The sequence below is a fragment of the Sturnira hondurensis genome, unplaced genomic scaffold (assembly GCF_014824575.4).
Source record: "Sturnira hondurensis isolate 20B ecotype Veracruz unplaced genomic scaffold, ASM1482457v3 Scaffold0017436, whole genome shotgun sequence".
In the NCBI taxonomy this organism is placed as follows: Eukaryota; Metazoa; Chordata; class Mammalia; order Chiroptera; family Phyllostomidae; genus Sturnira; species Sturnira hondurensis.
Genome location: NW_028090067.1, coordinates 1,987,763 through 2,014,686, shown reverse-complemented (window position 1 = coordinate 2,014,686; position 26,924 = coordinate 1,987,763). Strand labels below are relative to the sequence as shown.

The window sequence follows — 26,924 nt, the reverse complement described above, 5'->3', positions numbered from 1 at the left end:
GAACTGGACTGTGCGTGGGTGCGCAATGGAGGGAGAAGACTAGTGAGTGCAGGAGAGAGAGAGCTCACGAGAGGACAAAGAGAACCCCAGCACGCTCTCCCTCCTGGTGCTTTGAACCTGTTCTTGCGCCTGTGTTTGACCCCCATCTTCATCCTCTTCCCTCAGAGGATGGCTTCTCTCACTACTCACTAACGGTCCATGGCTGTAGAATTGCCTTCCTCTACTGGCCTCTGCTTGAGAGTGCCCGCCCAGTCAAATTCCTCTGGAAGCTGGAGCAGGTGAGGCCAACAGCAGAAAGATGGGTGGATGTAACTTACTCGTGGGAAGGAGGGTCCTGGGGTGGGGGCTGGAAGTTTTTGGGTTGCCCTCTGCCCTCTCTCTCATTCTTCACTTTCTGTTCCTCACTATTATACCTGCAGGTTCTCTCATTTTCTATTTCCAAGGCTTCTCTCCTGCAGAAAGCACTTCTCTATTATAAGGACCAAATTACTCCTAACATCAAACCTAACCCACCGTCTAACCCACCTGCTTGTTTTATCGCATCTCTTTCTGGTCTAGAACCTTAACTGCACATTCGTGTGACTCTTAAGCAGTCAGCATGTTGTCACTGAGAAAATAAGTAATTGTCAGGTACACAGATTGGGTTTGAGCCCTGCCAGGGGCATTTACTAGCCATGAAAGCTTGGTTAATATGTCTAAACTTCAGTTAACTTACCAATTAAATGGGGATAATAAGAATTCTATATTCCAGGGTTGTTGTAGAACTAATTGATGTCATCTTTATATGGTCATCCCACCTAACGACTGGGATGTTCTGAGAAACTCGTTGTTAGGCAATTTCATCACCGTGCGAACTTTACAGGGCGCACTTATACAAACCCAGGCTGCGCTGGACAGCCCACTGCTCCCGGCCACTGTACAGCACACTGCCGAGCAGAACCACAGCAGGGGACATAAATAAGGCACAAGAGAAAAGGGCACAGTCAAGACACAGGGTGCCCATGAGAGGGCGGGGCTGCTGCTGCTGGCATGACAGTTCTCGCTTCTTTATAGCAAACATTTTTTATAGGTAGAAAGAGTGCATTCTGAAATAATGATAAAAAGCATGTTAGGGTAAATACATAAATCCGTAACACAGTTGTTTATTATCATTATCAAGTAATATGTACTGTATGTACTTGTAGGTGCTCTACTTGTACATGACCGGTGGTACAATGGGTTGGTTTACACCAGCGTCACCACAAACATGTGACTAATGTGTTGCCCTGTGACAGTATGGCGGCTACGATGTCACTAGGTGCCAGGAATTTTTCGGGTCCATTTTAGCCTCATATATGTGGTCGGTTGTTGACTTAAATGTCATTATTCTGCACATGACAGTAGACTGAAAAGGGCTCTATACATGTTAATTCTCATCATTATTATCCGCGATTATGAGGGATAAATAAAAATGGACCAAAAAAAAAAAAAGGCAAATCCTCTCTCAGGCCAACAGTTGCATTCTCCACACTAACCACAAGGGCGAGTGGGGGCTAGTGGGGTTCCATCTCATACTTTTCTTGAAATCCCTGGTGGAATGGCTGACAAAGCAAATGGCTGAAAAAAGGCAGAAAGTGGAAGAGACAGGGAAACGAAGAGTCTAGAAAACCCGCGAACTGGATAATTGAGGACCGTCTACAAACGCTTCTGCTTTTTGTGGCTCTCCTTTAAAGAGACAGTCTGCCATCTGCTCCTTTTTGGCCTTGCCCCTTGTTGCCAGTATTGGTGACATTACCCCCTCTATTTTTCTTTTATGTACCCTTATTTACTCAAGAAATATTTGTTAAATATAAATGACATCCCTGTTATTCTGGTAGGTTTTGGAGATGCAATGGAGTATAAGCTAGAATAAAATCTTTGCCTTCATTAAACTTACATTTTAGTTGGAGATAGATTTTTAGAAAGTAAGCAGACCTATGAAAATGATAAATTGTGATAAATGCTCTGAAAGAACAAGTAAGGCACTGAGGTAGAGGGAAGGGGAAGGCAAAGAGTGGGGAACTCACCTTGTATTGGATGTTCAGGGAAGGCCTGACTGGGGAAATGTAAGCTTAGCCCTGTAAGGTGGGAGATAGCTGTGAGGAGAGGGTGTTTTAGGCAGAGGGGAAGGCAGATGCAAAGGTCCTGAGGTAGGAAAGAGCTCAGCATGTTCCAAGCATGAATTATTTTGGGAAGAATTAATTCACAAAATAGTGTTACGTCTCTTAAAAATGCGTATAGTTTTAAAGATTGACCTGAAGAGTGGAATGTTAGGTAGTAGGTTAGTTACTTGATAGATTTTGTGCAAGGACATTATTCGTAGAGTTGGGTACACGACAATTTGCTAGTAAGCCCTGAGGACAGAACTAGGAATCTGAGGGACTGTCCCTTGGCTCCCAGGAGAAGGGGCAGTGCTGTGTGTTAGTAACCTGGGGGTCTTGCCTCTGCCCTACCCCCCAGGTCTGTGATGACCAGTGGCACCACTACGCTTTGAACCTGGAGTTCCCCACAGTCACACTCTATGCTGACGGCATCTCCTTTGACCCTGCCCTCATCCATGACAATGGTCTCATCCACCCACCTCGAAGGGAACCTGCTCTCATGATCGGGGCCTGCTGGACTGGTAAGTCCCTGAGCTGCTTGGTGAAGATGCTCAAGGTCAGAGTTTCCAGTGACTTAGGAAGAGTGAAGGACCAAGGGCAGCTGACATCATGCGGCTCCGTGCGGTTGGGCAGGGAGACTCAGGAGGATCTCCGCTGGACACCAGGCCCCCCTGTACCTCCCACCTGTTCAACCCATTATCGCCTGTGACGGGGACAAATTTCGGGGACAAACTTCTCAGGTGTCACCAGAATCCTTCTGTCACTTTGACCTGTTTCCACTTTGTTCCATCCCAGTGACGATGATTCCCATAGCCCTTTCCGCCACTGGAGGCCAGTGACCCTTCAGAGAGTCATTGATCTTCCAACTTTTAAGCTACTTCTTTCATTTTCTCTTCCCTCTGGAAGTGTGGGCGTCTTACCAGAGCCCTTGTGTTTCCTCGGCAATATACGTGGGGGTTTGTCTACGCCCGAGGCCCGAGAGATTGAGTTATGCAAAGAAGGGCTGGGACTCTCCCGAGAGATTGCAAGCCCTGCAAGCACGGGTCAGAGTGGGGAGACCTCTTCTTCCTCTCTGTCAGTCTGTTCCCAGAACCTCGAGCTCACTGCCTCTGTTTTTGTTTCCCCTCCAGAGGAGAAGAGCAAGGAGAAGGAAACGGGAGGAGACAACAGTACAGACACCACACAAGGTACTCGATGTGGAAGCACCGGAGACGAGAGAGTCCTCGCCTTAACTTTCTGTTCTGCGCTGCCTTTTCCACACCAAATCCTGTCCAGCCTTGTTAGTTACTGCTTCCCACGCCTCCAGGGGGTTGAGCTTCTGAGAACTACAGCAAGGCAGGGTTTCCTTGATGATTAAGGCCAAGTGGAGCTTGGCTGGATTCTGGGTGTCCCTTCCTGCCTTCAGAATGAAGTGGAGGAGTCCTCCTGCTGGGATGCAGGAGGCGGAGGGGACCACACAGCAGGGAGGATCTGGGCCTCTGTGAAGCTCACACATGTTCACCCCGGTCCCCTTGCATGCCACTGAAGACGCCCCCACTTGCAGTCTCCTCCTGTTCCTCGTTGTGTTTCCTCTTTCCTCCCTTGGTCTTGCCTTTTCCCTTTTCCCTTTCTCCCTGTTTGGGAAACTTTCCTCATGTCCGATGCTTCTATTTTTTACCCTTCTCCACTGGTTTTATTCTGTCTTCCCTTTGCCTTCTCCAATCTCGCACTTAGCCTCACTTCTCTCTTTCTTCTTTCCTTCTCTTAGTTTCCCTGGTTCTCCTTTTCATTTTCTTTCTCAAGCCTTCTGTTCTTTCTCTCTTTTCCTTTCTCTCAGTCCCTTTCCTTTTCCTGCTTTGTTCTCACCCCCCGTCCACCCCTGTGTTCCTGCCCTAGGAGACCCCTTGCAGATTCACCACTACTTCCATGGCTACCTGGCTGGTTTCAGCGTGCGCTCAGGCCGCCTGGAGAGCCGCGAGGTCATCGAGTGCCTCTATGCATGTCGGGAGGGGCTGGACTATAGGGATTTCGAGAGCCTGGGCAAAGGCATGAAGGTATAGCCCCTCCTCCAGCCCTGTCCTTCTAGGGGAGGCATGCCCCCTGTCCCCTGCCCTTGTCCTACCCCTCTACCTCTGCTCCCTTCCTCTCCTGCCTCCTGGGCCCGCTCTCAGCTGTGTCTGTGTCTGGGGCCCAGGTCCACGTGAACCCCTCGCAGTCCCTGCTCACCCTGGAGGGGGACGATGTGGAGACCTTCAACCATGCCCTGCAGCATGTGGCTTACATGAACACTCTGCGCTTTGCCACGCCCGGCGTCAGGCCCCTGCGCCTCACCACTGCCGTCAAGTGAGTGTGGGGTGGGGCGGGCAAATCACAGAGCAGAGCCAGACTGTCCGAACTCTCTGGCTGTCCGAGTGCCACCTTCAGCTGGGCACAGCTCCCTCACTTAAAGGGTGGGGAGATTGGGTCCCCGGAGAGGACATGTGACCTGCCCAGTTGACATAGCCTGGTAGACTGATTTCCCAACAAGTGGTTCATTACTCTTCCCACTGAGCCACACTTCCAGGGTTTGGGGGTTTTAGTCTTCTCTGTGCCTCTGTGCTGGTATATAAAGTGGGACAGCAGAGGTACTGACTGGACTGGGAGCTGGGAGAGCTGACGTTAATTGTGACTCAATATTTATTGCCTGGAAGAGGCTGGGCAAATAGTTCTTGTTGCTTTGCCTATTTTAATCTTGGTTCATCAAGGTCTTGCAAGGCCAAATTGGACAATCTAAGTCCCAGGATTGGCAGCCTATGGCCTTGGGGCTCAAATCTGGCCTGCGGCCTGTTTTTGTAAATAAAGTTTTATTAGAACACAGCCATGCCTGTCCTTTTGCACACTGCTTATGGCTGCTTTTCCCCCGTGATGGCAGGGATGAGTAGCTGGGATGGAGACTATGGCCAAAAAGCTGAAAATATTTACTGTCTGGCCTTTCACAGAAAAAAATGTACTGATCTTTGAATTCTAAGTGAATGATTTTGAATGGTTTAAAAGAAAAAATTACACATTACTTCAAGGTTTATGTATATTTGGTGTTTAAAAATATAGAGTAATTGAGAGGTAATGAAAGCTTAATAGTTACAGACATAGAATCTATTACTAGCTTTTTTGCATTGTGCAAATGCTATAAAGTGGTAATAACAATAGAATCTAACTCATAGAATTGTTATGATAACTAAATGATATAATCCAGATCAAATGCCTGGCAGAGTGCCTGTTCTGCAAATGTTGGCTTTTATTATAAAGGGATTTTCACCCCTCATTACGGTTTATGAGGCAGTTTTAGGAGATACTGCCATCTAGTGGGTAGATTATAGAATGCAGGAGTCAGTATTGAGGAAGAATCCCTTCTCTCTTACTCTGCCTCAGTTTCTCCATAAGCGGTATGAAGATAAATACCTCTGATTATTTATGTCCAGATCCTGAGAGGAGTGGGTTTAGGGAAGAGAGGGCTCTGGGCCCTAGATAGTGACTGGGTGTGAACATCAGGCTTTGCAATAAGAGCATGGATGACAGGACAAGGGCTTTTGGCAACTGGGCTGCTGGTTCCTGGTGTGGTCTCAGTGTGTGGAGCTGAAGGCCCCAGGTAAATGAAGTCATGTGGGCACAGATCAGAGCTGAGGATGTGTCCTCTGGTGTTCTGTCAGAACTCTAGTTGTTAGAGAGCTGTCATCCAGTTAAGAAGGGCTTAACCCCCTGGAATGTGTGGATCAGTGGACTGATCGAGGGCCTGTGATTGAGGGTCACTGGTTCGATTCCCAGTCAGGGCACATGCCTGGGTTTCAGGCCAGGTCTCCAGGAGGGGGCGCACGAGAGGCAACCACACATTGATGTTTCTCTCTCTTTCTCCTTCCCTCCTCATCTCTCTAAAAACAAATAACTTTACAAAAAGGACTTAATTCCCCTCAGTCTTCCAAGGACCAAGTCAGAACGAAGGGCTCTGTCTTTTAGCTTCGGGTCGAGCTCTGCAGGAGTCATTCCAGGGGGGAGGAGGTGATGTCCTCTTTGTTGATGGGCTCATCTGAAACCCTCCTACCTCTTTTGTGGCCAGGGAAGAGGCTTCCGCAGGGCCTGGGAAGTGACTTTGGTCCTTTAGTACAGAAAAGGGGCCTTGTGTTCTTTCTGAGGGCGAGAAGGGGAGAGCTCGCATTTCCCCATTCCTAGGGCTTCCACGTGGTTGGGTAGCGCTGCCCCCATACTTCCCTGAGGTTGTGGGAGAAAACATAGAGGCTGCCTGCGCGTGCGCGTGTGCAGTTGTGAGTGAGTGAGACTGGGAGAGACAGATGCCTCCCTTTCTCTGATGAGCAACCCCCGTCCTCACCCATGTGGCCTCCTTAATTTCCAATGTTTAGTTCTTGGGCCTCTGTCCATTTAAAGCCAGGTTTATGCAACTATTCCGTCAGTGAAGGAATTCCCTGAGGGTTTTGTTTTTAATCTTTCTTGCCCATTGACTTGTGGCATTAACTCATCTTTTCCTCTAGCTTTGCTTTTTTTTCCCCCATAGATCTCGAATTTTTACCAGCTTGCTATAACCTCTACCTAGAAGTTCTTTTGGCATCCCTTCTGCCCCCAAAGGAGGTAAAGCTGAAATAATGAACTTCAGTGCCCAGACTAGCCCCTTCCACCTGAGTTCTCTAGTTCTGTGATGATGTCTCTGTCCTTGCCCATCATCCCGCCTTGAAGCTTCTGAGTCGTCTTGGATTCCCCTGTCTTTTTCCTCCATCAGCTGCCAGGGCACCCAGATCCTACCTTTGCCCTGGCCGTCTGGAATCTGTCTCTTCTTTGTCCATTTCTGCAGTTGTGACTCCAGCCCAGACTCTTACTCCCTTTCACCTAACCTGTTACAAGAGTCTCCTGACTAGTTGACTCATCTCTGGTGGTCTAACTTTGGTTCACCCTCTGCCCTGAGGCTAGTGATCTTAAATGAGACTTTCCATCCCCACACGTCTCTGATGAAGAGGGCGTTCATGGCTTTATCTTGCCCGTTGATGAAAGCTGCACTCAGAGCCCTCAGCCATCTGGCTCTGGCCTTTGCTGCCTTATGTTTCTCTGCCCCCCTGGATATACTCCTTACCTTCTGTGAAGTCCTCCTTCCTTGAAAGGCTAGCTCACCTGCTACTTTTCTTTTTTTGATTTTGAGAGGACATTTATTAAAGCTGGGGACGGTGAGACAAGGAGGGGCCTAGGATAGAAGAAGCAACAGGAGAGGGAGCTGAGGCGGGGCTGCCTTGGCTCAGTGAAAAGTTGAGAAAAGAGTTCTTGGAGACAGGTTCCAGGGTTAGCCTGGGATGAACTGCCACTGCCCATTGCTTTCCTGCTTGCAAGTCATGGGGGGTCCCTTAGAGTTTAGGAGACGCAAGCCCGTGGGGGAAGGAGAGAGGGAAGGAAGGTGTGGACGTGCTCCTGAGAGGGACAGCATGGCTGCTGCTTTCTTGATGGTTCCTACCCTCTCTTGCCAAATGCCCCATTCCCATCACAGCCAGGAAAAATCTCTCCCTTGCTGACTTGGGTTTTTGTTCCTGTCACATGATGGTGACCATGCTTGCCCTTGTTTTAAGGTTTGTGTGCCAGATCTAATCTCTCAACCGGATTGTTGGAGCCTTGGGTTGGGGCCAGCCTCCTGTTCCCCTTTGTGCCCCTTTGGGGATGTCTGTTGGAACCTGTGCTGCCAGGGTCGGGGTGGGGGGGCTGTTTTCCAAGAGGCTTTGATCTGGGCCCCTCTGCATGACCCTGCAGGCTGCCTTCATCCCCACTCCTTGGGGTGCAGAAGCTTGGTAAGCTGTGGGCCTCGGTCACTTCAGGGGCTCTGAGTTTATCTTGTCCGCTGAGGCTACCCTTCTCTCTTTTGGCTGCAGCAGTCAGGCCTGGCAGAGTGAGGTGCACCAGTAATGGTCCTCTCAGCAAAGTCAGTGCAGTTAGTACAAGCATGTGGACCACACCCCCGCCCCTGAATCAGCAGCTTCCTTCTGAAGACTGCCTGTTCAAGGGGACACTTCTTCATAGATAAATTTGGTTGGTGCAAACCCACATGGTGGCTGTGGTTTAGTGGAAAGATCGTGGACTTGGAATGAGAAGAATGGGTTTAAGCTTTGACTAGGACGCATATTTCTTATGAGGCCGAGACGCTTGACCTAAAACTTTGCTTTCTTATCCCTGCTCTACGGCATTGAAATAAAATGAAGGAATATGAGTAAAATGCTTCATAAACCAGCATGTACCGTGAGAATTATTATTGGTGAACATAGGATGGGGTTAAAGGGGATCCCGGAAGTGTGTTCCTGAGCTGCTGTGCTGTTGGTTGGTTCAGCCTGGTTGAGTTTTGGGGGGAGAGTTTGTATTGGTGCCAAGATCAGTGAGGCTTCCGGGAAGGTGGATGGAGGTTCGAGATAGTCAGATTAGTTCACCTCCCAAAGTGTGTTATGCTGGGGTTGAAAGGGAGTGAATGGAAGGTTCACCAGGGAAGAGGACATCTTTTGATAGGTCCCCACCCCCTTTTGTTGTTGAATATTTGGGGGTACCTATCTGCCAGATATTGTACTATGGAATAGATACACTTAACCCCCCGATAAAGAATTGTGTATGTATGTATATACGTTTTTTAAGCTCAGCTTGTAAAAGACAGTTTGATAGATATTCCATAATCTTGGGGTGCGGCATTGGTGATGTGGTCACCCCCTTAGGTCAGGTTTGCCTTCTGTCCCTGATCTTTCCTGCAGTGGTGTCCTCCCAGGAGGTGGAATCTCCCCCTCCAGCTTCGCTCTGGGGGTGTGTTGGTGGTGAAGGTGCAGGGTCATTATCCCCCTTTCCTTCCCTCCCCCTCCCTGCACGGGATGCCCTGTGTAGAGGTGGAGGCCCAGGGCGATGAAGTGGAATGTAGATTAAAAGGGAGGGCATCTGGGGGTCACAAGCTGCCTCTCCCCATTTCTCCTGTAGGTGCTTCAGTGAAGAATCCTGCGTCTCCATCCCCGAAGTGGAGGGCTACGTGGTGGTCCTCCAGCCCGATGCCCCCCAGATCCTGTTGAGTGGCACTGCTCACTTTGCCCGCCCAGCCATGGACTTTGAGGGAACCGAGGGGGTTGCTTTGTTCCCGGATCTTCAGATCACTTGCTCCATTTCTCACCAGGTGGAGGCCAAAAAGGATGAGAGTTGGCAGGGCACAGGTAAGGATGACCCCGGGGAGTGATAGCACCCAGAGAAGGGGTCTCTGCGCAGAACCAGAGTGGGGGAGAGGAGTCTGGGGCTGGCTGTGAGGGAGCAACTCCATCCTGCATTTGCTTGCCTAGAACCACTCACTATTAAGCAGAAGAGCCAGGAGGAGGCCCACAGGTGTACAGAACCTGTTGGGGAATGGTGTTCCTGACAGTGATGGTAACTGCTCTCAGGAATGACCCTGCGAGGGGAGGAAGAGTGGCCATGAGGTGGGCCTCCAGCTCTGACCCAGATCCTGACTCTCTCCAACCCAGTGACAGACACACGCATGTCAGACGAGATCGTGCACAACCTGGATGGCTGTGAGATTTCTCTGGTGGGGGATGACATGGACCCGGAACGGGAAAGCCTGCTCTTGGACATGGCGTCCTTGCAGCAGCGAGGGCTGGAGCTCACCAACACGTCTGCCTACCTCACCATTGCCGGTCAGTGGGGCCTGAGAGCCTGCCACCTTTTTCTGTGTGCGCTTCTCCCCGTGATCGAGTACTGGGAGATCCAGAGGGTCCCCCTTCCAGACCCAGGAACGTGGCCCTGTGACACTGTACTTTCCCAGCCTGGAAGACCCTTTGGCTTCCAGATTGCCCCTAGAGGAGATGTGCTGGGGCTTAGTCTCCAAATGGTCCTTTCTCCCCACTTCTCCCTGCAGCCTGGCTCACCTCCACTCCTCCTGTGGCTGAGCCCTCTCTGACTAGCTTCCTAATCCTCTAACTGTTTGATACCAGCCATCCTGTCCGTCTTCCGTCTCACTGATCTCACGTACACAGGGTAGCTTTCCGTTAGGAGGTCGTCTAACTAGTGGTGGTCCTTTGAGAACTTCCAAAGGAAGCCTGCTTTTCTCCAAAGGACCCTTCGTAAGGGAGGATGAGAGCTGATGGGCCCAACCATTCCCTCCTATTTCCATTCCTTTCAAGGGCCTCCCTCGGGACTTTTGTATTCCCTCCTCTCTCTGTTACTCTGCTGCTTGTCAACTCCCTCACGTGTGCAGAGTGTCCTGCTTTCCTTCTCCCCATCCTTACTCAAAACCCCCCAGCTGTTAGAGAAGGGTGGAGCAGGAAATGCAGCCTGTCCCAGTCGGAGCCAGGAGCCAGGTCGGGGGTGGAAGGGAGCACCTCGTCCTCCGAGAGCTGGGGCACCACCCCTCTTGGAGGGCAGGTCTAACCCACTGCCGGCTGGTGGGAGTCAGAGAGAGCATGCGGCCTGGGCCTCTTCGCTGGCTCCTGCACTGAGCTGCTTCCTCCTCTTCCAGGGGTGGAGAGCATCACTGTGTATGAAGATATCCTGAGGCAGGCTCACTATCGGCTGCGCCCTGGAGCTGCCCTCTACGCCAGGAAGTTCCGGCTTTCCTGCTCAGAAATGAATGGCCGTTACTCCAGCAATGAATTCATTGTGGAGGTACTCAGAGAGTTTCTTTCCTTCCACGGCTACCGGCCTCTGTGGAGGTACCAGGGTGGAGTGGACTGAAGCCCGTAGGTGGTGGGAATGGAAACTGTAGCAGGGAGGACGCCCGGACTCGGTGGTGGGTGGGAAGCAGCACCCGTGGGGGCAGGGGCTGCGAGATGGTTTGAGGGAGGTGGAGCTGGGGAGGAGTGCATGCCCACCAAGCCCCTCCTCTCCAGGTCAACGTCCTGCACAGCATGAACCGCGTTGCCCACCCTAGCCACGTGCTCAGCTCCCAGCAGTTCCTGCACCGTGGTCACCAGCCACCTCCTGAGATGGCTGGACACAGCTTGGCCAGCTCCCACCGAAACTCCAGTACGTAAAGCTGTGTGGGGTGGGTGGGTGGCAGGGTACTGGGCTGGGCACAGGCATCCTTCCCCTCTATCCGTGGGTGGGGCGAACGGGGTGGTGCAGTGGGTTCTGTCCCCTTGTGATGCCTGATGGTGTGTTCCAGTGCCTTTGTCCCCCAGATCACTCTCTCTCCCTGTGAAGGACATGAGCCTTGCATCGCTGTGGGGGCACCGGGCTGTGGGGGCACCGGGCTCGGAATCACGAAGGCAGTGGGGGTGGAGGCCAAGCCTTTGTTGTCCCTGCGGCTCTCCCTCGACGATATCAAATTAGCCCTGGACCTTCTCAAGTGTTCATTAAGCACCTATTATGTGTTAGCACTGCCCTAAAGTACTATTAGGAATAGAAAAGAATTTTAGGATAGATATAGTCCTTACCTTCAAGGGGAAGGTCAGTGCTGTTGCACATGTAATTATGTGCTATTTTCAAAGTCATAGACTATTTCTAAAACAAAATATGCAAAAACGCAAGTATCCAGGTGGAATGCTGCCCTTCAAAGTGACCTCGTTCCTTGGCCATGGCTTTTCCTCAGGGAGGCAGTATTTTAATTCCCAGTTTAAGAGTTTTTGTAGAAAAGCTAGAAATTACAAGTATAAAGAAGAAAAAACAGCCGTAACTCTGTCACAGAGGGAAAACCATTTTTAATATGGTGTATGATGTGACAGTCTTTTTCTACACCTACTTTTTTCTTTTTACAAAGTTGGGGTCCAGCTATTTTGTAACCTGAGTTTTATACCAAATATTATAAAATTAGTCATCTCCCACATTATTAAAAACTGCAAAATCAAAATCATTCTGATGTTGCTAAAATGACTTTTAGAATCCCTTTTCAGAGTGCTTTCACAGCCAATTTACGAACTGCATTTATTTTATTTTAAGTTTTTGGACACGCCTTGCTTTGGGCCCAGTTCAGTACCACCAAACATCAGCACCCACTTCTGTCGGAGTTGGAGCTGGGTGTCATTCTACATTTTTAAACATGAAACCCACTCTCAAAGGGCACAGATTTGTCACTTTTGAAAAAAGTCAAAAGCTGTATCACAGGCCCTGAAGGCAGTTCCCTAAGGAGTTCCACGGGCGCTGCTCTCTTGGCGAAGCACACGGTCCCGGGACACTGCCCCGAAGGTGCGGCGCTCATGTTGACGGCAGAATGATAAGAACAGCGAACACATCAACGTGCACCAGGCGCCATGCTCACGGGCTTCTACGCGTATTAGCTCATTTAGTCATGACAAACAACAAATGGAATTCTAGGTACTAGAATTATCTCCTTTAAAGGCAGGGAAAGGGGAGCCAGAGGGGTTAAGCACCTGACCTAAGACCCCACAGCTAGGAAGTGCCAGAGCCAGGATTCAAATCCAGGCCGCAGAATTCCAGAGCCTGCGCACTAACCATTGCCCCAAATACCCTCTCTGCTTATGTCTAATGGTGTAAAAAAACTACCGTTAGCCTCACTACTTTATCGTTGCACCCAGTTTGGGGGAGTTCTGGGGGCTTCCCAGGGCCTTGCGCAGTCTTGGCTTCCTGTCTTTGGGCAGTGGCCACTACCACACTGTCCTTTGGGTTTCCTTTTCCCTGGGACTGGCGCTCTTCTTTCTTCGGCAGAAGCCTTTTTGTGTTTTATTGTGACGCACTATGGCAGAGCAGATGGACAGAGGTAGGGGTGAGGAGGGAGTACAAGGCATAACCAGGTTGCAAAGGTTTCGAGAAGCTTCACCGGCTCTTTAGTTGGCAGGGACAAGGAAGCAAACTGAACCTGTTTTTGTTAAATAGACTCTCAGAGCCAACCTCTTTTTTCCTCACGATTCCTTAGCTCTTTCTCCAGGTCTTTCCCTGGGGATTGGCCCACTCAACCTTCTCTGGGTTGGGTACTAGGTCCTGCTACCCAGGTTAGGCTCAAGGTAGCTGCCGGCTGGCACTGTTGCTGGGCGTGTTGAGATTGTCAGTCTTTGTTTTCCCTGGTGTGAGGTCCCAGGGGAGGGATTTCCCATTCTAACTGCCCCAGAGCTTCCTCGCCTCACCCTTATCTGCCCAGCTGCCTCGGGGTGCTCCAGGGTATGTAGACATTGCCCTCATTTCACCTCATACGCTGTTCTGAGCTGGTGTCCAGGCCAGCCAGGCTTGCTCTGAGATCCCAGTCGAGAGCAGTCACCTGACTTTGTGTTTCCCCTTATTTTGGCCTGAGTATTGTGCAGAGTTCATAGTTCGCCCAGGGTCATTAGTGATTGGCATCTCCTGGGCTTACCAGGAGATCCGCTTCATAAAACCTGGACATCTGCCTCCTCAAAGTAGTCCTTCCCCTACCCCTCCCAACCCCTGGGGTGGTGTACAGGACTATGGCTTTGCAATTTCAAATTCCTCTAGCCATGCAGAAGCGGTAAGAGATACCATTTCCTCCAATGGGACGGGAGGTGGATTTCTCTGAAGCTCCTAAGTAGATCATAATACAGAAATCGGTGTGAAGTGTGGCAGTCAGGGAATGTTTTGTGGTGCATGTAGAGTGTGAACTTGGACAGTGAAGGATAGAAGGGACTTTGTGTGGCCATGAGAGAGAATGAAACTTTGAAAATTGGGGGTGGGTGGGTGGTTTAGGGTAATATGGTAAGGGAGAATGAGGTTGTCTGAGAAGGGTGAGGCAAAATGAGGAAGACAAAATTTATCTAGTCATCCAGAGTTTTGATGCACAGTAGGATCACCTGGGGAGCTGCAGAAACGTTTAGTGCCTAAGTTACACTCCAGACCAGTTAAATCAGCGTGTCAGTGGGTGGGAGGTGGGCATCGGGGTGTTCAAAGATCGTTTGGTGATTCCCGTGTGCAGCACAGTTTCTGAACCATTTCTCTACTTTGTTTCCTACAAGCCTTTGCAGACAGACCTACAGTGTAATAAGATAAAGGCAGGAAATGAATTAGGAAGTACAGAGGAAAGGACAAGATGAAAGAAGATTAAGGTGAAGCCAGTTCATACACTACATACACCGAGAGGCTGTGCGATTGCTGTGGGGGTCAGAATTTTGACTCTGAGCTTCCTTGTAGCTGAAGCAAAAGGAAACCTGAGCAGTTATGAAGGTTGTTTGAAAGGAGTCCAGCAGGATTTTAGGAGAAGCCCTGGGACCAAGGGCAGGAAGACTGTCCTGCGGGACTTCACACAGCACCATGCAGGGCTGTGGACAGGGCTGTCCACGGTGTGCTCAACATCAGCTGAAACCAGGAGTTCGCACGGGCTGTTTGCTAAAACACCTCTTCATGTTGACAGTGGAGGTTGTTCACCCTCAGAAGTAACTGCTCAGATCTAATGCAGCAAGAAATGCTGATTTTAGTTTTCAAACTCTTGATTTTTGTTTGTAACCAATTTGAAAGTCCTCCCATCTCCCTGGTTCTCTGGTTCATTTTAAACTAATTAACTGTGCTTGTTAGCCCAGGTAGTGTGTCTACATTTTGTCTTTCCTGTGGTTCTTTCTTTCTTTTTTAAGAAAAGATTTTATTTATTTATTTTTAGACAGAAGGGAAGGTAGGGAGACTAAAGGGAGAGAAAATTCAATGTGTGGTTGCCTCTCATGCGCCTCCTGCTGGGGACCTGGCCTGCAACCCAGGCATGCGCCCTGAGTGAGGATCCAACCAGTGACCCTTTGGTTTGCAGGCTGGCACTCAATCCACTGAGCCACACCAGCCAGGGTCTGTCTTCCTTCCTTCCTTCCTTCCTTCCTTCCTTCCTTCCTTCCTTCCTTCCTTCCTTCCTTCCTTCCTTCCTCTTCTTTCTCTCTCTCTCTGTCTCCCCCTCCCTCCCTCCCTCCCTCTCTTCCTCCCTCCCTCCCTCCCTTCCTTTCTTTTCCTTCCTTTCTTTCTTTTCTTTTCTTCCTCCCTCCATCCCTTCCTTTTTGACATTTCTTAGTCCTGGCAATCAACTTGTAATTTTCCTTCTCCAAGCCAGGGGCTCAGAGGGACAAATGCATTTCGTTAAGGCACAAACCGGAAACTTTGACTTCACACTGTGCCCCAGAACAAGCTCTCCTGCTGTGGCTTCCACTCTGAGGGAAGGTCTCCACTCCTTCTAGAGCCTGGCCTCGGCTACAGGGGTCTCCTGCTGGTAGGGTCACTGCCCCGCCCCACCCCAATCTTACTCTCTGACTGGGAGGCTTGGGAGGTCCTATTTTCTGCAGATGGAGAGAAAGGTCATCTCTGTCTCCTTCTTCCTTTGTCCTCTACCCCCAGGCAGTTGAGAAATGTTGACCCAGCCAGGCCCAACCCTGCCCTGCCGGGCTGTCAGCTCTAGCTGGAGAGCGCCCCAAGTGGGCTATGGGTAAGGTCAGGACGGGAACCAACTTGGCAGAGGGACATCAAGGAGGCCTCAGGGAGGTGTGAGGCTAGTGCACCTGCTCAGGCAGGGCCTTCTGCACACACACCTGGTTGGCCGTGGAGTGTGTGGCAGCGTGCGTGCGTGCAGTGGCTGCCAGCAGGAGGGGACTGCAGCTGGGTGTGTGGGGCTTCCATGCTGTGTGCTTCTCTGCGCTCTGCTCTGTCGCTTGGCATGTGAGTCTTAGAGGCTATGGGTACATTCAGGACAGGGAGGTATTATCTATAACTTGGAACATAATGTGTGTGTGTGATGCATACATGTAACAGACCCTCAGCAGTGGACCTGCCCAGAGCCTGGGCATCACAGAACCTCTGTGGTTGGGTGAGCTGCTCTGTGCCATGTGGGGTGTAGTGGCCCAGCTGCCTGTGAGGGCTCTGGGCCTGGGCGTGCGTGTGTGGGCTATCTACCTGCACCTGCTGTCGCTGGGGCTGCAGGCTCTCCTGCGTTGCCTCCTTCTGCTTCTTCGAGGGCTGTTTGTGTGTGTGCAGGAGGGGGGCAGAACTGTGCTCACTGCTGCTCGCTCTGTGGCCCTCGCAGCCCTTATTGGTGGTGTTTACCTCTTCCTTCAGGGGGTTGCCTGGCTCTCCCAGCTGGCAGGGAGCTGGGTGACACTGCACCTATGGCTCATCTCCGCCTTATTGGAGACCCTCAGGCGTGTCCCATTGATCCTGCTATGGGAGCAGGCTGCCAGGTGGCTGGTGCAGGCAGCTGTGTGGGCCAGCAGAGTCCTGGCTCGGGCACAGGGTGTGGTGACCTTCGGCCAGCTGTGTGCCCAAACGTTCTTCCTGGGCTTGTTCCTGTGCATGCACATCTGCTTCTCCGCCATCAGCTCGGGGGTCTGTGTGGGAGTCCACATGCCCTTCCGTGTGTCACTGCCCTTCAGGGTCCATGCCCCACTGAGCCTGGGCCTCAAAGTGAGCCATGACAGGGCCATAGGGAAAGGGGGTGTGCCTCAGCGGGAGGAGCAGAAGCCCCAGAGGTCCAGGAGCCCCAAGTCCGTAAGGAGAAGGGAAGTGGCACCAAGCAGGAGTGAGCTCAGTNGAGTCCTGGCTCGGGCACAGGGTGTGGTGACCTTCGGCCAGCTGTGTGCCCAAACGTTCTTCCTGGGCTTGTTCCTGTGCATGCACATCTGCTTCTCCGCCATCAGCTCGGGGGTCTGTGTGGGAGTCCACATGCCCTTCCGTGTGTCACTGCCCTTCAGGGTCCGTGCCCCACTGAGCCTGGGCCTCAAAGTGAGCCATGACAGGGCCATAGGGAAAGGGGGTGTGCCTCAGCGGGAGGAGCAGAAGCCCCAGAGGTCCAGGAGCCCGAAGTCCGTAAGGAGAAGGGAAGTGGCACCAAGCAGGAGTGAGCTCAGTCCAGGTGGGTAAGGGAAGGGGCTGTTCCTTGTCCCTTCGACCCGTCCCCCATCTTAGACATTCTCTCCTCCCACAGCGTTAAGCCCATGTGGTTGTCTCTCTCCTTACCCCATAGGGCACCAGGCACCTCATTCCTAGGCCACAGGGTCCCAAAGGGATGACCTGGGCAAACCTTGCTCTCTGCCTGCTGAGAATAGGGGTGCTCCTGACAGCAGGGGGCTGGGAGCCTTTTTCTTCCCCTGCCCTTGCCCCCATTTTTGCACCCTGTCCTCCGTCTGTCTCTCTGTTCTTTTGGTGCTAGCGCAGTGAGGCTGCTGCCCACTTCTTTCCTGGTCTCTGGTTCTTCCGGGCTCTATTCTTCTTCCAGCTTCTACAGGATAGTCCGCTCTTCTGGGCCATCATAGATGCTATCTTGTCTTACTCAAGAGACACCCTCTGCCCAGGGCCCCCCTTCCTGCTCTCTGTGCCGAGTCCCCCTAGGTGGGCCTGGTCACGGTCTGCTCACTGTGTGCTCTCCCCTCAGTGGTCCCCAGTGCAGCGACTCTCATCATCGTCGTGTGTGTGGGCTTCCTGGTGCTCATGGTCATCCTGGGCCTGGTGAGAATCCACTCCCTTCACCGCCGTGTCTCAGGGGCCGGCGGGCCCCCGGGAGCCTCCAGTGACCCCAAGGACCCGGACCTCTTCTGGGATGACTCTGCTCTCACCATTATTGTGAACCCCATGGAGGTGAGTGGCCCTGGCAAGTGGGGAGGTCTAAAGGGTCAAGATTCAGCTGGAACATACACAGTAGAGACCCCAAAGGGATGACCAAGCCCTGGGAAAAAAGCTCTGGGAAGAGCTTGTGAGCAGGAGGAAAAAAGGTCTGAATGGGGGAGGAGGGGGGGTGGGGGGTGTCGGTAAGAAGATTGAGGGAATATGGCCCCAAAGGAGAGGATCTGGGGTGTGTGAGGCTGCTGAGCTCCTCTCCTCTCCGCTTGTGCCTCTCCAGTCCTACCAGAATCGGCAAGCCTGTGTTGCAGGGCCTGCAGGTGGCCAGCAGGAAGATGAGGACAGCAGTGACTCAGAGGCAGCTGACTCACCCAGCAGCGACGAGAGACGCATCATTGAGACCCCCCCACACCGCTACTAAGGCGCATACCCCTCCCAAAAACAGAGAAAGAATTCTGCCCTGGGGAGACAGAGACACCCCCAGGAGGGAGAGAAGGACATTCTGAGAGAAGAGAGACCAAGAGGGAGAGAGCTCGAGTCATCCTTGAATCTCAGAATCCTGTGGGTCCTACTGGAGTCTGCCCTCCCCAATCCCCACCCACCTTGCTCTCATGCCTCGGGGCTCTTACAGCCCCAATGGGGAAGGTGTTGGCTGCCTTCCCTGCCCCCCCCAGAGCAGCCTTCTCCTGGCTCACCCGTGTCTCTGTCTCTCCCCGCACCAGCCAGGCTCTATATTGATCACGGGGGTGGGTGGCGTCAGTAGTGATGGCAGTGGCCAAGGGTGGGATTGAAGGAACCCTCTGCCCTTCCCTACTCTCCTCTCCGTGAGGCCTTCCTCCCTCAGCCCCCCCCCCACCCCCCCGCCATGGGGCCTTCCTGCTTCTCTTCTGGTCTCCCACCTCCCCGTCTCACTCTGGGGACCCCAGCTTCTTCACCGTGCCCACTTTCCTTCCTTTGTTGTCCCCTTTCCCCTCCGGTCCTTGCCTGCGGCCCTATAGCCCCTGCCCTTCCTACATGACCTGGTCATGGTTAGGCTGTGGGGGTGGGAGCGGGAGTCGGGGCCCCGGTGTACTATATATAATGTATATTTTTTCATGTTGTCGTGAGCACAGCCCTGTGTTCCATGTGCAGCTCACAGCCTTGTGTGTGCGTGTGGCATCGTCATGTCCTGGGGTGGGGGTAGGGGACTGGTGTGGTGAGGGAGGGGACACACCTGAGGGTTTTCAAATAAAACAACCAGAAAAAAAGCTGCGTGAGCTGCCTTCTGCCTGTATGATCCCGTGTGGGCACCGTGTAGGATGTAGGCCCTTGGGTCTTGGGGCCTATTTGGGTCTCTGAACAGGGTTGAGGCGAGGGGGGGCGGCAGGGCTGGCTGCCTTGGGTGCCAGCACAGGATGCCAGGCCGCAGGGAATCAGTCAGGGTCAGACTGCTCTCATGCCGTCTTCCCCCAGCTCTCCCTGGAAAAATGGAGGCAATTCAGGGGAGGCCGCAGGGGCCTGGGCTCTGTGGGGTCACTGTCAGTCCCTCCCCATCTCTTGGGATTCCATCTGGAGCATGTGGGCTCCTAGCCTGGGAGTCCGGGAGGTAAGGGCAGGCAGCCCTGCTGCTTGTAACAAGAGGGAATGGGCTCTGAGACACATTCCCTAGGTAGCAAGGAGCAGGAACCAGATGCGGTTGTTTTAGAAGAGGGACCTGTGGTGGGAGCATCCTCGCTGTGCTGTCCCTGCCCTAGGAGGTACCAGGGGTCCGAGTCTTAATTCCTTTCTGTAGGATGAGAGGTTTTGAGTATCAGTAATGTTCTCTGGGGGTCCTGTTAGCTGAGGTGGGATGGAGGTGGAGCTTCTGGGCCCATCCTGTGCCCCACCCAGTGCCCAGTCTTCTGCTGGGTGCCCCATCCTTACCCATGGCTTTAACTACCAGCTGTGTGTGGATGCCGCCACCTATGTTTCTACCGCCCAGCCCTCTTTCCTGACCCCTACTTACAACTACCTACTGGTATGTCTACTCAGGCACCTTGTGCCGCAAACTTAACCTTTGCCCAAATTCTGCTCTGTTCTTGCTTACTGCTCCCTATTGCCTTTTGCCCAGTTACCTAAGCCAGAAACCTGGGTGTCAGCCTAGATTTCTCCCTCTCTCTTAACCTCATGGCCAAGTGGTGATGAAACCCTGTCATTTTTACACCTTAAAATCTCTCAGTATGTCTTTTTCTTTCCCTTTTCCCTACTGCTGCTGTTCTCTTGACTCAGCACCTTTTCAATATAAGCCTGGTCTGTTGCCAGGGCCTCCTACTTGCCTCCTACCTGTTCTCCTTTCCTCTGGTGTCTTATTCCACCCCAGCCTGACTCTGGGGCTGAGTGACCTTTCTAAAGTGCAACTCTGGTTATGCCACCCTCAGAGCCTTCCCTATCTCTCTGTCACTGCCGGGGTCAAGTTCTGACACCTTGGGAGGCCCCTTAACCTGGGTGAGTCAGGCCTGGCCTCTCTCCCTGACCCCTCTCCGCCACCACCCCTGCACACCTGGGCTCTGGCCACACAAACCACTAGTGCTTCTCCAAATTTACCCTGCTCTTTCTTGCCTCTGCACCTTGCACATACTGTTCCCTCTGTCCACCATGTTCTTTCCCCTTTGTGTGCATATGTTCTACTTCAATATTCCACTTCTCTACTTCTCTATCCTACTTTGTGTGCAATCTTCTCCTTATTATTGAATAATAATAGTTCCGGTGTTGCCTCTTCCAGGAAATCTTCTGTGCTCTGGCCCCTCTGGTTTATGCCTCCGTCACAGCACTTCCTTCTACATGTGGTGCAAGTCTGTCTCCATCACCAGATTTACTGTGTCCTCAGCAAATTGTATAGGGTCCGACACATGGTAGGGGCTCTGTAAATGATGAATGAGGTGGTAGGTGTGGCTCTCACACTGAGAGACTTATGGTAGAAGGGGTGAGAGGAGCTGCTCTGGTGGCCTTCTGGCCTGGGAATGTCTGCACAGAGGACAGAGGTGGCCAAGCCGACGCCCTGCGGCAGCCTGTGGTGGGGCTGCCTGGATGACAAGCTGATGTTTCTATGTCTGTGGCAATACCACGTGGGAGGCGGCTCTGCCTGTTCAGCCTTAGTCCCTCAGAGGCTCAGGCGATGGTTCAATAGGCAGAGAGGTGGGAGAGAGAGTTTGTGGTCTGGAATTTCAGTATGTTCACCCCATTTTCTTTCCCTTTGCCATCCCTCCTCGTCCATACCCACCTTGGTCTCAGAGACGACAGCTTCCCATGTAGAGGAGCTGAAGCCAAGTTCATCCTATTATTTCCATGCATGTCCTTGGAGCCCCCACACTGTGGCTGAGACATAGGTGTTGGGTCTTTACTCACCTCTACCCAGTTCAAGCAACAGCTCTCAGGAGCATGTGGGGGAGAGAAAGGGCTTGCCGTGAACTCTGATCCCCGCTTGGTGTATGTACATCTGCAGCGTAGAATGGCAGACGGCAGCGTGGTCCTTCTTAGCATCTGCCCGACCTTGGCCCGACTTGTGGTCTTTCTGGACCAGGTCTCTGGGGTGGGGTTTCTTCTGAAACATACCATTTTACACTAGTTTCAGAGCCACTGATCACTGATTATATCTTGCAGGTGTAACCTTTCCTGTCCCTCATGTGTGACACCCCAGGCCCCAGTGTGTGTTTCCTGCCATCTCCCTAAATGGCAGTCAGGCACACAGAGGGGTCACGGGCAGGGGGGGGGGTGGTGTAAGTAGGAGCCAGGAGGGGGCCTGGAGAAGATCTTGAACCCTTTGTGCCACCAAACCACTGCCCCCGCTTTCTGGCCCACCCCTCGCAATCCCTCTCTCTCTTTCTCAAACACACCCCCCCACACAATAGGAATCAGGAGTGAGGCAAGGTGCCTCAGCTCTGATCATGAAGAGAAAGGACAGTAGGCAGGAGTCCAAGTGGGTTTTTATTTTGTTGTTCAAGATCTCCTGGAAGGCTATTCTGTAATAACCTCCCTCACAGAAGCCGGCAAAGTCTCCAGGTGGCAGCCCTCGGGCAGTGTTTCCAAGTTACTTATCCCCATTTAATTGAAATAGCCAGCACATCTCCTCTGGCCCGACTCCATTCTTTTCCTCTACACTGGAGGGATGTTTTCCCCTGAAGTCCTTTCTGCAGTGAAAATTAATTAGCTTCTTAAAAGGTGCACGATGAAGAGCTGTGCCCTTGGGGAAAGCCATGCTGTAGAGGCAGATGTGGTATCCACAGGTTCAAGAGCAAAGTGTGTCCTTCTTCCTGTTACCAGACCAGAGGCCTGAAAACTCGCCCTTGTGCCTTCCGGTTGGTGGGCACAGACGCACACGCTGGTTTTGTGTAAATGCAGGGGGGCTCTGCCCACTTCAGGAGTCTCTGTTCCATCCTGCAGCCTTTGGGTATATGCATCAATCAGCAGGAATTTGGAAACCTCCATTTCCCCACTCACCAGCCCCCACTCTGGGGATTTCGTTGGGTAGATACAGAAGGACACTCCTGCTCCCAGTGTTCTAGGAGCTATGGAGGATCTCATATGCCCGTCAGATGGTAATGTCCTTGTTTGTTCCCCAAAGTGTGTCCCCTAGACCCTCCAGACTTATCATAGTTCAGGGCTCCTCTGGACTGTATGTTGATCTGGTGAGTCCCTTGGAGCCTGGGATGCTTCAGAGCCTGAGGATGAGTTTGTGTCCACTCCGTACCTCTGTGCACTGTGGGTATGGTTTCCCGAGCCCCACCTTCAGGGAGCCCTCTCCTCCCCCAGCATTCTTTGGCCTAGTCCCCGGCAGGCAGGCACATCTGGCAGACAGAGAGGAGGGGCTGGCACGATCATTTCCACAGCGCTGGTGTCACTGCATCTCCTGTAGCACCATGCCGTCGCTCCCTTAAAATACCTACATCCTAGAGGAAAAGGACAGATGTGGGTTTAAATTTAGCAACAGCTGGTGATGGAGACTCTGGGATGTGATGGAGGGGGCTTTGTCAGGACAGGAGTAGGAGCCCCAAGATGTCTGGGTGAGGATTCTAATCCACAAGGATAAGGGAATGTCTGGCCCAAATACCCAGTCTCAAAGACCTGACCCAAATTTCCCAGGTTCTCACCTCAGGTCGGCAGCCCACTCCCATCTCCACATTAGATGCCGTCTTTTCCCCCTGAACAGGTACAGTGAGGATTATACTGCGGCCCCTCCATGGGATGTAGTATGGCTGGCTCTGGGGAGTGGGTGAGGGGAGAGGGTGTTAGTGGACAAAAGCAATATTTGAGAAGACTTCTAATTTTAAGTTAGGCCTGAAGGAAGAGTAGTCTTCCTTCATTCTGTGGTGCTAGAGTGTCAAATCCGAAAGGCATGACGCAGTGAAGAGAGGGTAATGCATCTTCCAGATGACAACTGGTCAAAGCCCCAGGTGGACTTAAGCTGCTCATGCTCCCTTATCCCCTGACAGTTTAGCAGCCCCCTCACAGATCCCGGGGCCAAGGACCCTCTACCTCAAGCCCCTACTCTTGATGAGCTATCTTGGTGCTTTGAGGAGACCCTATGGCACAGAGGTCCGCCTTGCCAGGTGAAATGGTGGGGAGGCAAGGTTGACATGGGCTTTGCTGTCAGCTCTGCCTCTATTCAAATCCCAGCAGCTTAGTGTTTGTCCTCGGCCTTTAGCTTCTTTAAGTTTTGTTTCATCACCTAAAAGGAGAATTGCCTCCTTAAAGGATTGAGTGACGCTTAAATAAGAACTTTTCCTGAAATTACTCAGAATCAGCATATTGCACATCAGCTACCATCATCATTAATTACTGGGAGAGAGACAAAAACCATCCCTAGTCACAGTAAATGGGGTCTTTAAAAGCACGATGTTCTAGGGATGGCCGGATCCCTGAAGTTCTTTCCATCCAAAGCTCCAGCAGCACAGGGTGGTTGGTGGTTCTGAACACATGCTTTGGAGTAAGACACACCTGTTTTTTTAAAAATTCCTTGGCAGCTTACAGAAGCTAATGCCCATAGGAGAGTGATTATTTTTGTATGTGCCAGGCTGTTTTAAACAGACACAGGGTTATTTTTTTAATAGATGGGGGCTTTAGCAATAGGAGCTGCCAGGGTCTTAGCAAAGAAGAGCTCACAGCCTTTTGGGTGCTGACTTCTGTGGGTGACCTTGACCCAGATGGGCAAAGGTGACCTGGCGCTGCAGTTAGCACAAAAGGAGAGATTAGTTCACCAAACAGGTGGTCTTTTGGTTACATCTCAAAATGGGTAGAATCTTGGCTGCGAAAGCTTTTAAAGTAAGGCATTGGCCTTACTTTAGAAAAATAATATAAACAGGAAAAGGCACTTTAAAATGGAGTTGGAGCTGCCATCCCACGTGACTTGCTGGGCCCGTCTTACTCTTCAAAACTTTGGAGTGTCAAAACAGGGCCAAGGAACCTTTGGGCCGAGGCTAAAGCAACATAGCGACCCAAATAACTGTCAAGAGGATAAGAAAGCAGATATTATGACTACTGGACTGAAAATTAAAAACATATTTGGAATTAGTGTCATGATGTTCAGTTTATCTGTACCAATAGAAATGCCTTCCTTCTAATAATGTCATTGGTCCCCTTCCCTTTCTCAAAAATAGCCCTTGCCTTTGTCTCCCAATTGGAACACGATTTGGGTTTCTGCCTGACATAGTACTTCCCGAATAGCTCTTCCTTTTTGATCTCAAATAAATGCTCGTTGCCTCTCACTTTGGCTTTTTATTTTTAGGTTAACAGGTGGATGGAATAACTTTTTGTACTGCTGTGTTTTCCAGCTAAATTTTCAGACTGAGCCTCAAACCTTACAAGGAGCTAAGCTGCATTTCTGAGCACATGTGTGAGCTCTGTGCAGGCCCAAGGGTGCTGTGCCTGGTCAGCCCCTCACTGTCCTTGTGAGCTGATCACGGGACGTGGACTTGGTGAACAGAACAGGACTTTGTGACTTTGAATTTGGGAGACCCGGACTGTGGCTTTAGCTACCAAGGTGGTATATTTTTCCCAATGAAGAGCTCAAAAGCAGTGAGGAATCCCTTATTATATAGGGGATTTTCTTTTAAGAAAAAAAAAATTGAACTTACTGCAAACCCAGAGGCTCCAGAGGGCAATTGGAAAGGCCCATGTCTGAAACATTCTGACTCTTAAGAATCACACCTGTTCGAAGAGCGAACAATTGCTTAAAAACAGCAACAGCAGCAGCGGCAGCAACACCATAGGATTTGGTCTTACTCTTAGAATAAGAGAGGTGGGAATTGGAAGAAAAAATAAAAGGCTGGTTAAGCTGGAGGAAGACATAGATTCATTGGAGGAAAGGTTTATGGTCTTTGAAGACAGGCTAGACACATAGGGAAGGAAAGTGAGGTCTCAGAAGCCAGGCAGGTATGAAAGGGAAAAAGAGATTTATGTGGGTCCAGCGACTCTTATTAGAGGGTTAGAAAAGGGACAACATTGGCAGGGCTAGAGCATCAGGTAAAACAAGAAACATCCAGAAGTACTGTAGGAACTGCTGGCGGGGGAAGTTTGCTGAGACTGAGACAGGGTGCAGTAGCAGTCCACCTGCCTGAGATGGGATAAGGTGGAATGAGAAAGATGCCCCGCACATGTGAATTACGAACTGGCCCAGCTCAAAGCCCCACCTTGCGGCCAGTAGAGCTAAGTCCACCAGGAGAACACTGTGTGTTCACCGTGAGCATTACCTCAGCAGCACATGGCCCCACAGGCCTGGGCTCTCCTGTTCTGTTCTTCAACCCGACCACTAACTGTATTACAGCAGTGGTGTTTTTTTTTTTTTTTTGACCTAATAACACCAGTCTTCCTGAGATGGCCACAGTGCTCTCCTGAGGAGGAATAAAATTTCGTATAGAGACAGTGAAGTAAATCATAATATTGTGATGTTAAGTGTAAGAATCTGTGTGAATTTAAGTTAAACTGAGCTTTGTGTTTTCAACTTGAAGTATCTTGATGTTAGTTGTGATTTTTAGTTGAAAGGTATAAGACGGCTCAAGCTTATAAACATTATTAGAACACTTAAGACAAATAAAACATCTGATCATGGTAAATTAAGTAATTAGATTTATAAGAGTTGCTTATACTATAAGAAAGATTTTGTATGTGAGGATATTAAGTTTACCTTGTCAGGCAATGGAAGTGTATGAGGAAAAACAGATAAAATATATTAAGCCTACGAATATGATCTAAAACAATTATGGAGATTTTACTAAGTCTGTAGATGAGACGAATTGTTAAGAAAATTTAAATCTGTTTGAGCTGAACATCAATCAAAGAACAAGTGCAAGTAATTTTTAAAAAATAGTACATTTATAAATAGAATTGCAGGATTTGTAAGTTGAATTTAAAGCAAAAGCAAAACCAGATTTTATACTTCTAAACTAGTAAACACTAGTTTTCAACCCAGGTAACTGGAAATAGTCTTTTCCACACAATGGAAAACACTCACAGTGATGGATGTTTGTGGAGCTGGTACCAGTTGTTGGATCGGAAGGAGAGGGGAGTTCTAAAGACGTCTGAGAGGGAGGAGACATGGCCCAGGGGAGAAAGGAGATACTATAAGGAAACTCTAGTCCAGGACACACCCGAGAGGTGGCCCCTCAAAACTGCAGTAGAGGCCATGACAGAACAATTGATGACTGAAAGATTGAAGATTGGAAGACTGAAACAGCTGCACAAACCTCTTGACTAGAAATCTTTTCGGAGTTTAATTTCAAAGTCGCTGGCATAACTTGATACTGATGACTGTGGGGTGGACTGTTACAGAGATCACCAGCTTCTCGCCAAACCTTGGTCCAGTTCATCATGGGTCTAAAGCTAAATGACATTTCCCAGCCTTCTCTGCTATTAAGACAGCCACATGACTGAACATTAGCCAATGAAACATGAAGGTTACACCACATTGAACATCTTGATTGGAGAATCCATTCTCTCAAAGGTGTTTCATATCATAGTCATGGGCATTGCCAGACACTGAAAGCGATGTGTCCTCTATTATTCTTTTTTCTTTAGTTACTTCTAAGTCTCCACCATGGGCTTTGGCTGCACAGTTACACAACTCTTACCTTCAGGTCTGAAATCCAGGAAGAGTAAGAAAAAATGATTGTTTTCATTTTTATAAAAATTTATTACTTTTATGAACAGAATTTAAAGTTGAACTTGATTAACAAAACCTAGGATTTTAAATATAGAACTTCAATAAACTAAATAGTAAATACTCCAGTGACTCAATTTTTTTCTTAGTACCAGAGTCCATCTTCGACTTGTGGGCCAGGTTCATGCGAAGGATTCTATGGTTAAGAGACTAAAGTTCTTCACGGTTTATGAGCAAGGCTTCTCTAAGACCGGAAGGCTGTC

General features: G+C 50.6%; 1 protein-coding gene and 1 long non-coding RNA gene across 5 annotated transcripts in view; one reads left to right on the top strand and one right to left on the bottom strand.

The window, feature by feature from the left end:
- CLSTN3 (calsyntenin 3) overlaps nt 1–18,814 on the top strand; it is a 31,213-nt gene extending 12,399 nt beyond the window's left edge. For all 4 annotated transcript variants that reach the window (XM_037067920.1, XM_037067919.1, XM_037067918.1 and 1 more), the window contains exons 8-18: nt 166–278; nt 2,479–2,641; nt 3,251–3,307; nt 3,996–4,153; nt 4,294–4,442; nt 9,072–9,298; nt 9,602–9,772; nt 10,594–10,739; nt 10,964–11,099; nt 17,368–17,570; nt 17,833–18,814. In XM_037067920.1, the coding sequence (XP_036923815.1) occupies nt 166–278; nt 2,479–2,641; nt 3,251–3,307; nt 3,996–4,153; nt 4,294–4,442; nt 9,072–9,298; nt 9,602–9,772; nt 10,594–10,739; nt 10,964–11,099; nt 17,368–17,570; nt 17,833–17,973 (1,664 nt within the window). In that variant the 3' untranslated portion in view covers nt 17,974–18,814. The remainder of the gene's footprint in view (nt 1–165; nt 279–2,478; nt 2,642–3,250; nt 3,308–3,995; nt 4,154–4,293; nt 4,443–9,071; nt 9,299–9,601; nt 9,773–10,593; nt 10,740–10,963; nt 11,100–17,367; nt 17,571–17,832) is intronic.
- A 2,719-nt stretch (nt 18,815–21,533) lies between these two features.
- Nucleotides 21,534–25,238, bottom strand: LOC119002169 (uncharacterized). Its single transcript, XR_005069700.1, has 3 exons — nt 24,641–25,238; nt 22,658–22,768; nt 21,534–22,456 (listed from the first exon to the last, which is right to left on the bottom strand). It is a non-coding gene; the product is annotated as an uncharacterized LOC119002169 (long non-coding RNA).
- Between the last annotated feature and the right edge of the window lie 1,686 nt (nt 25,239–26,924).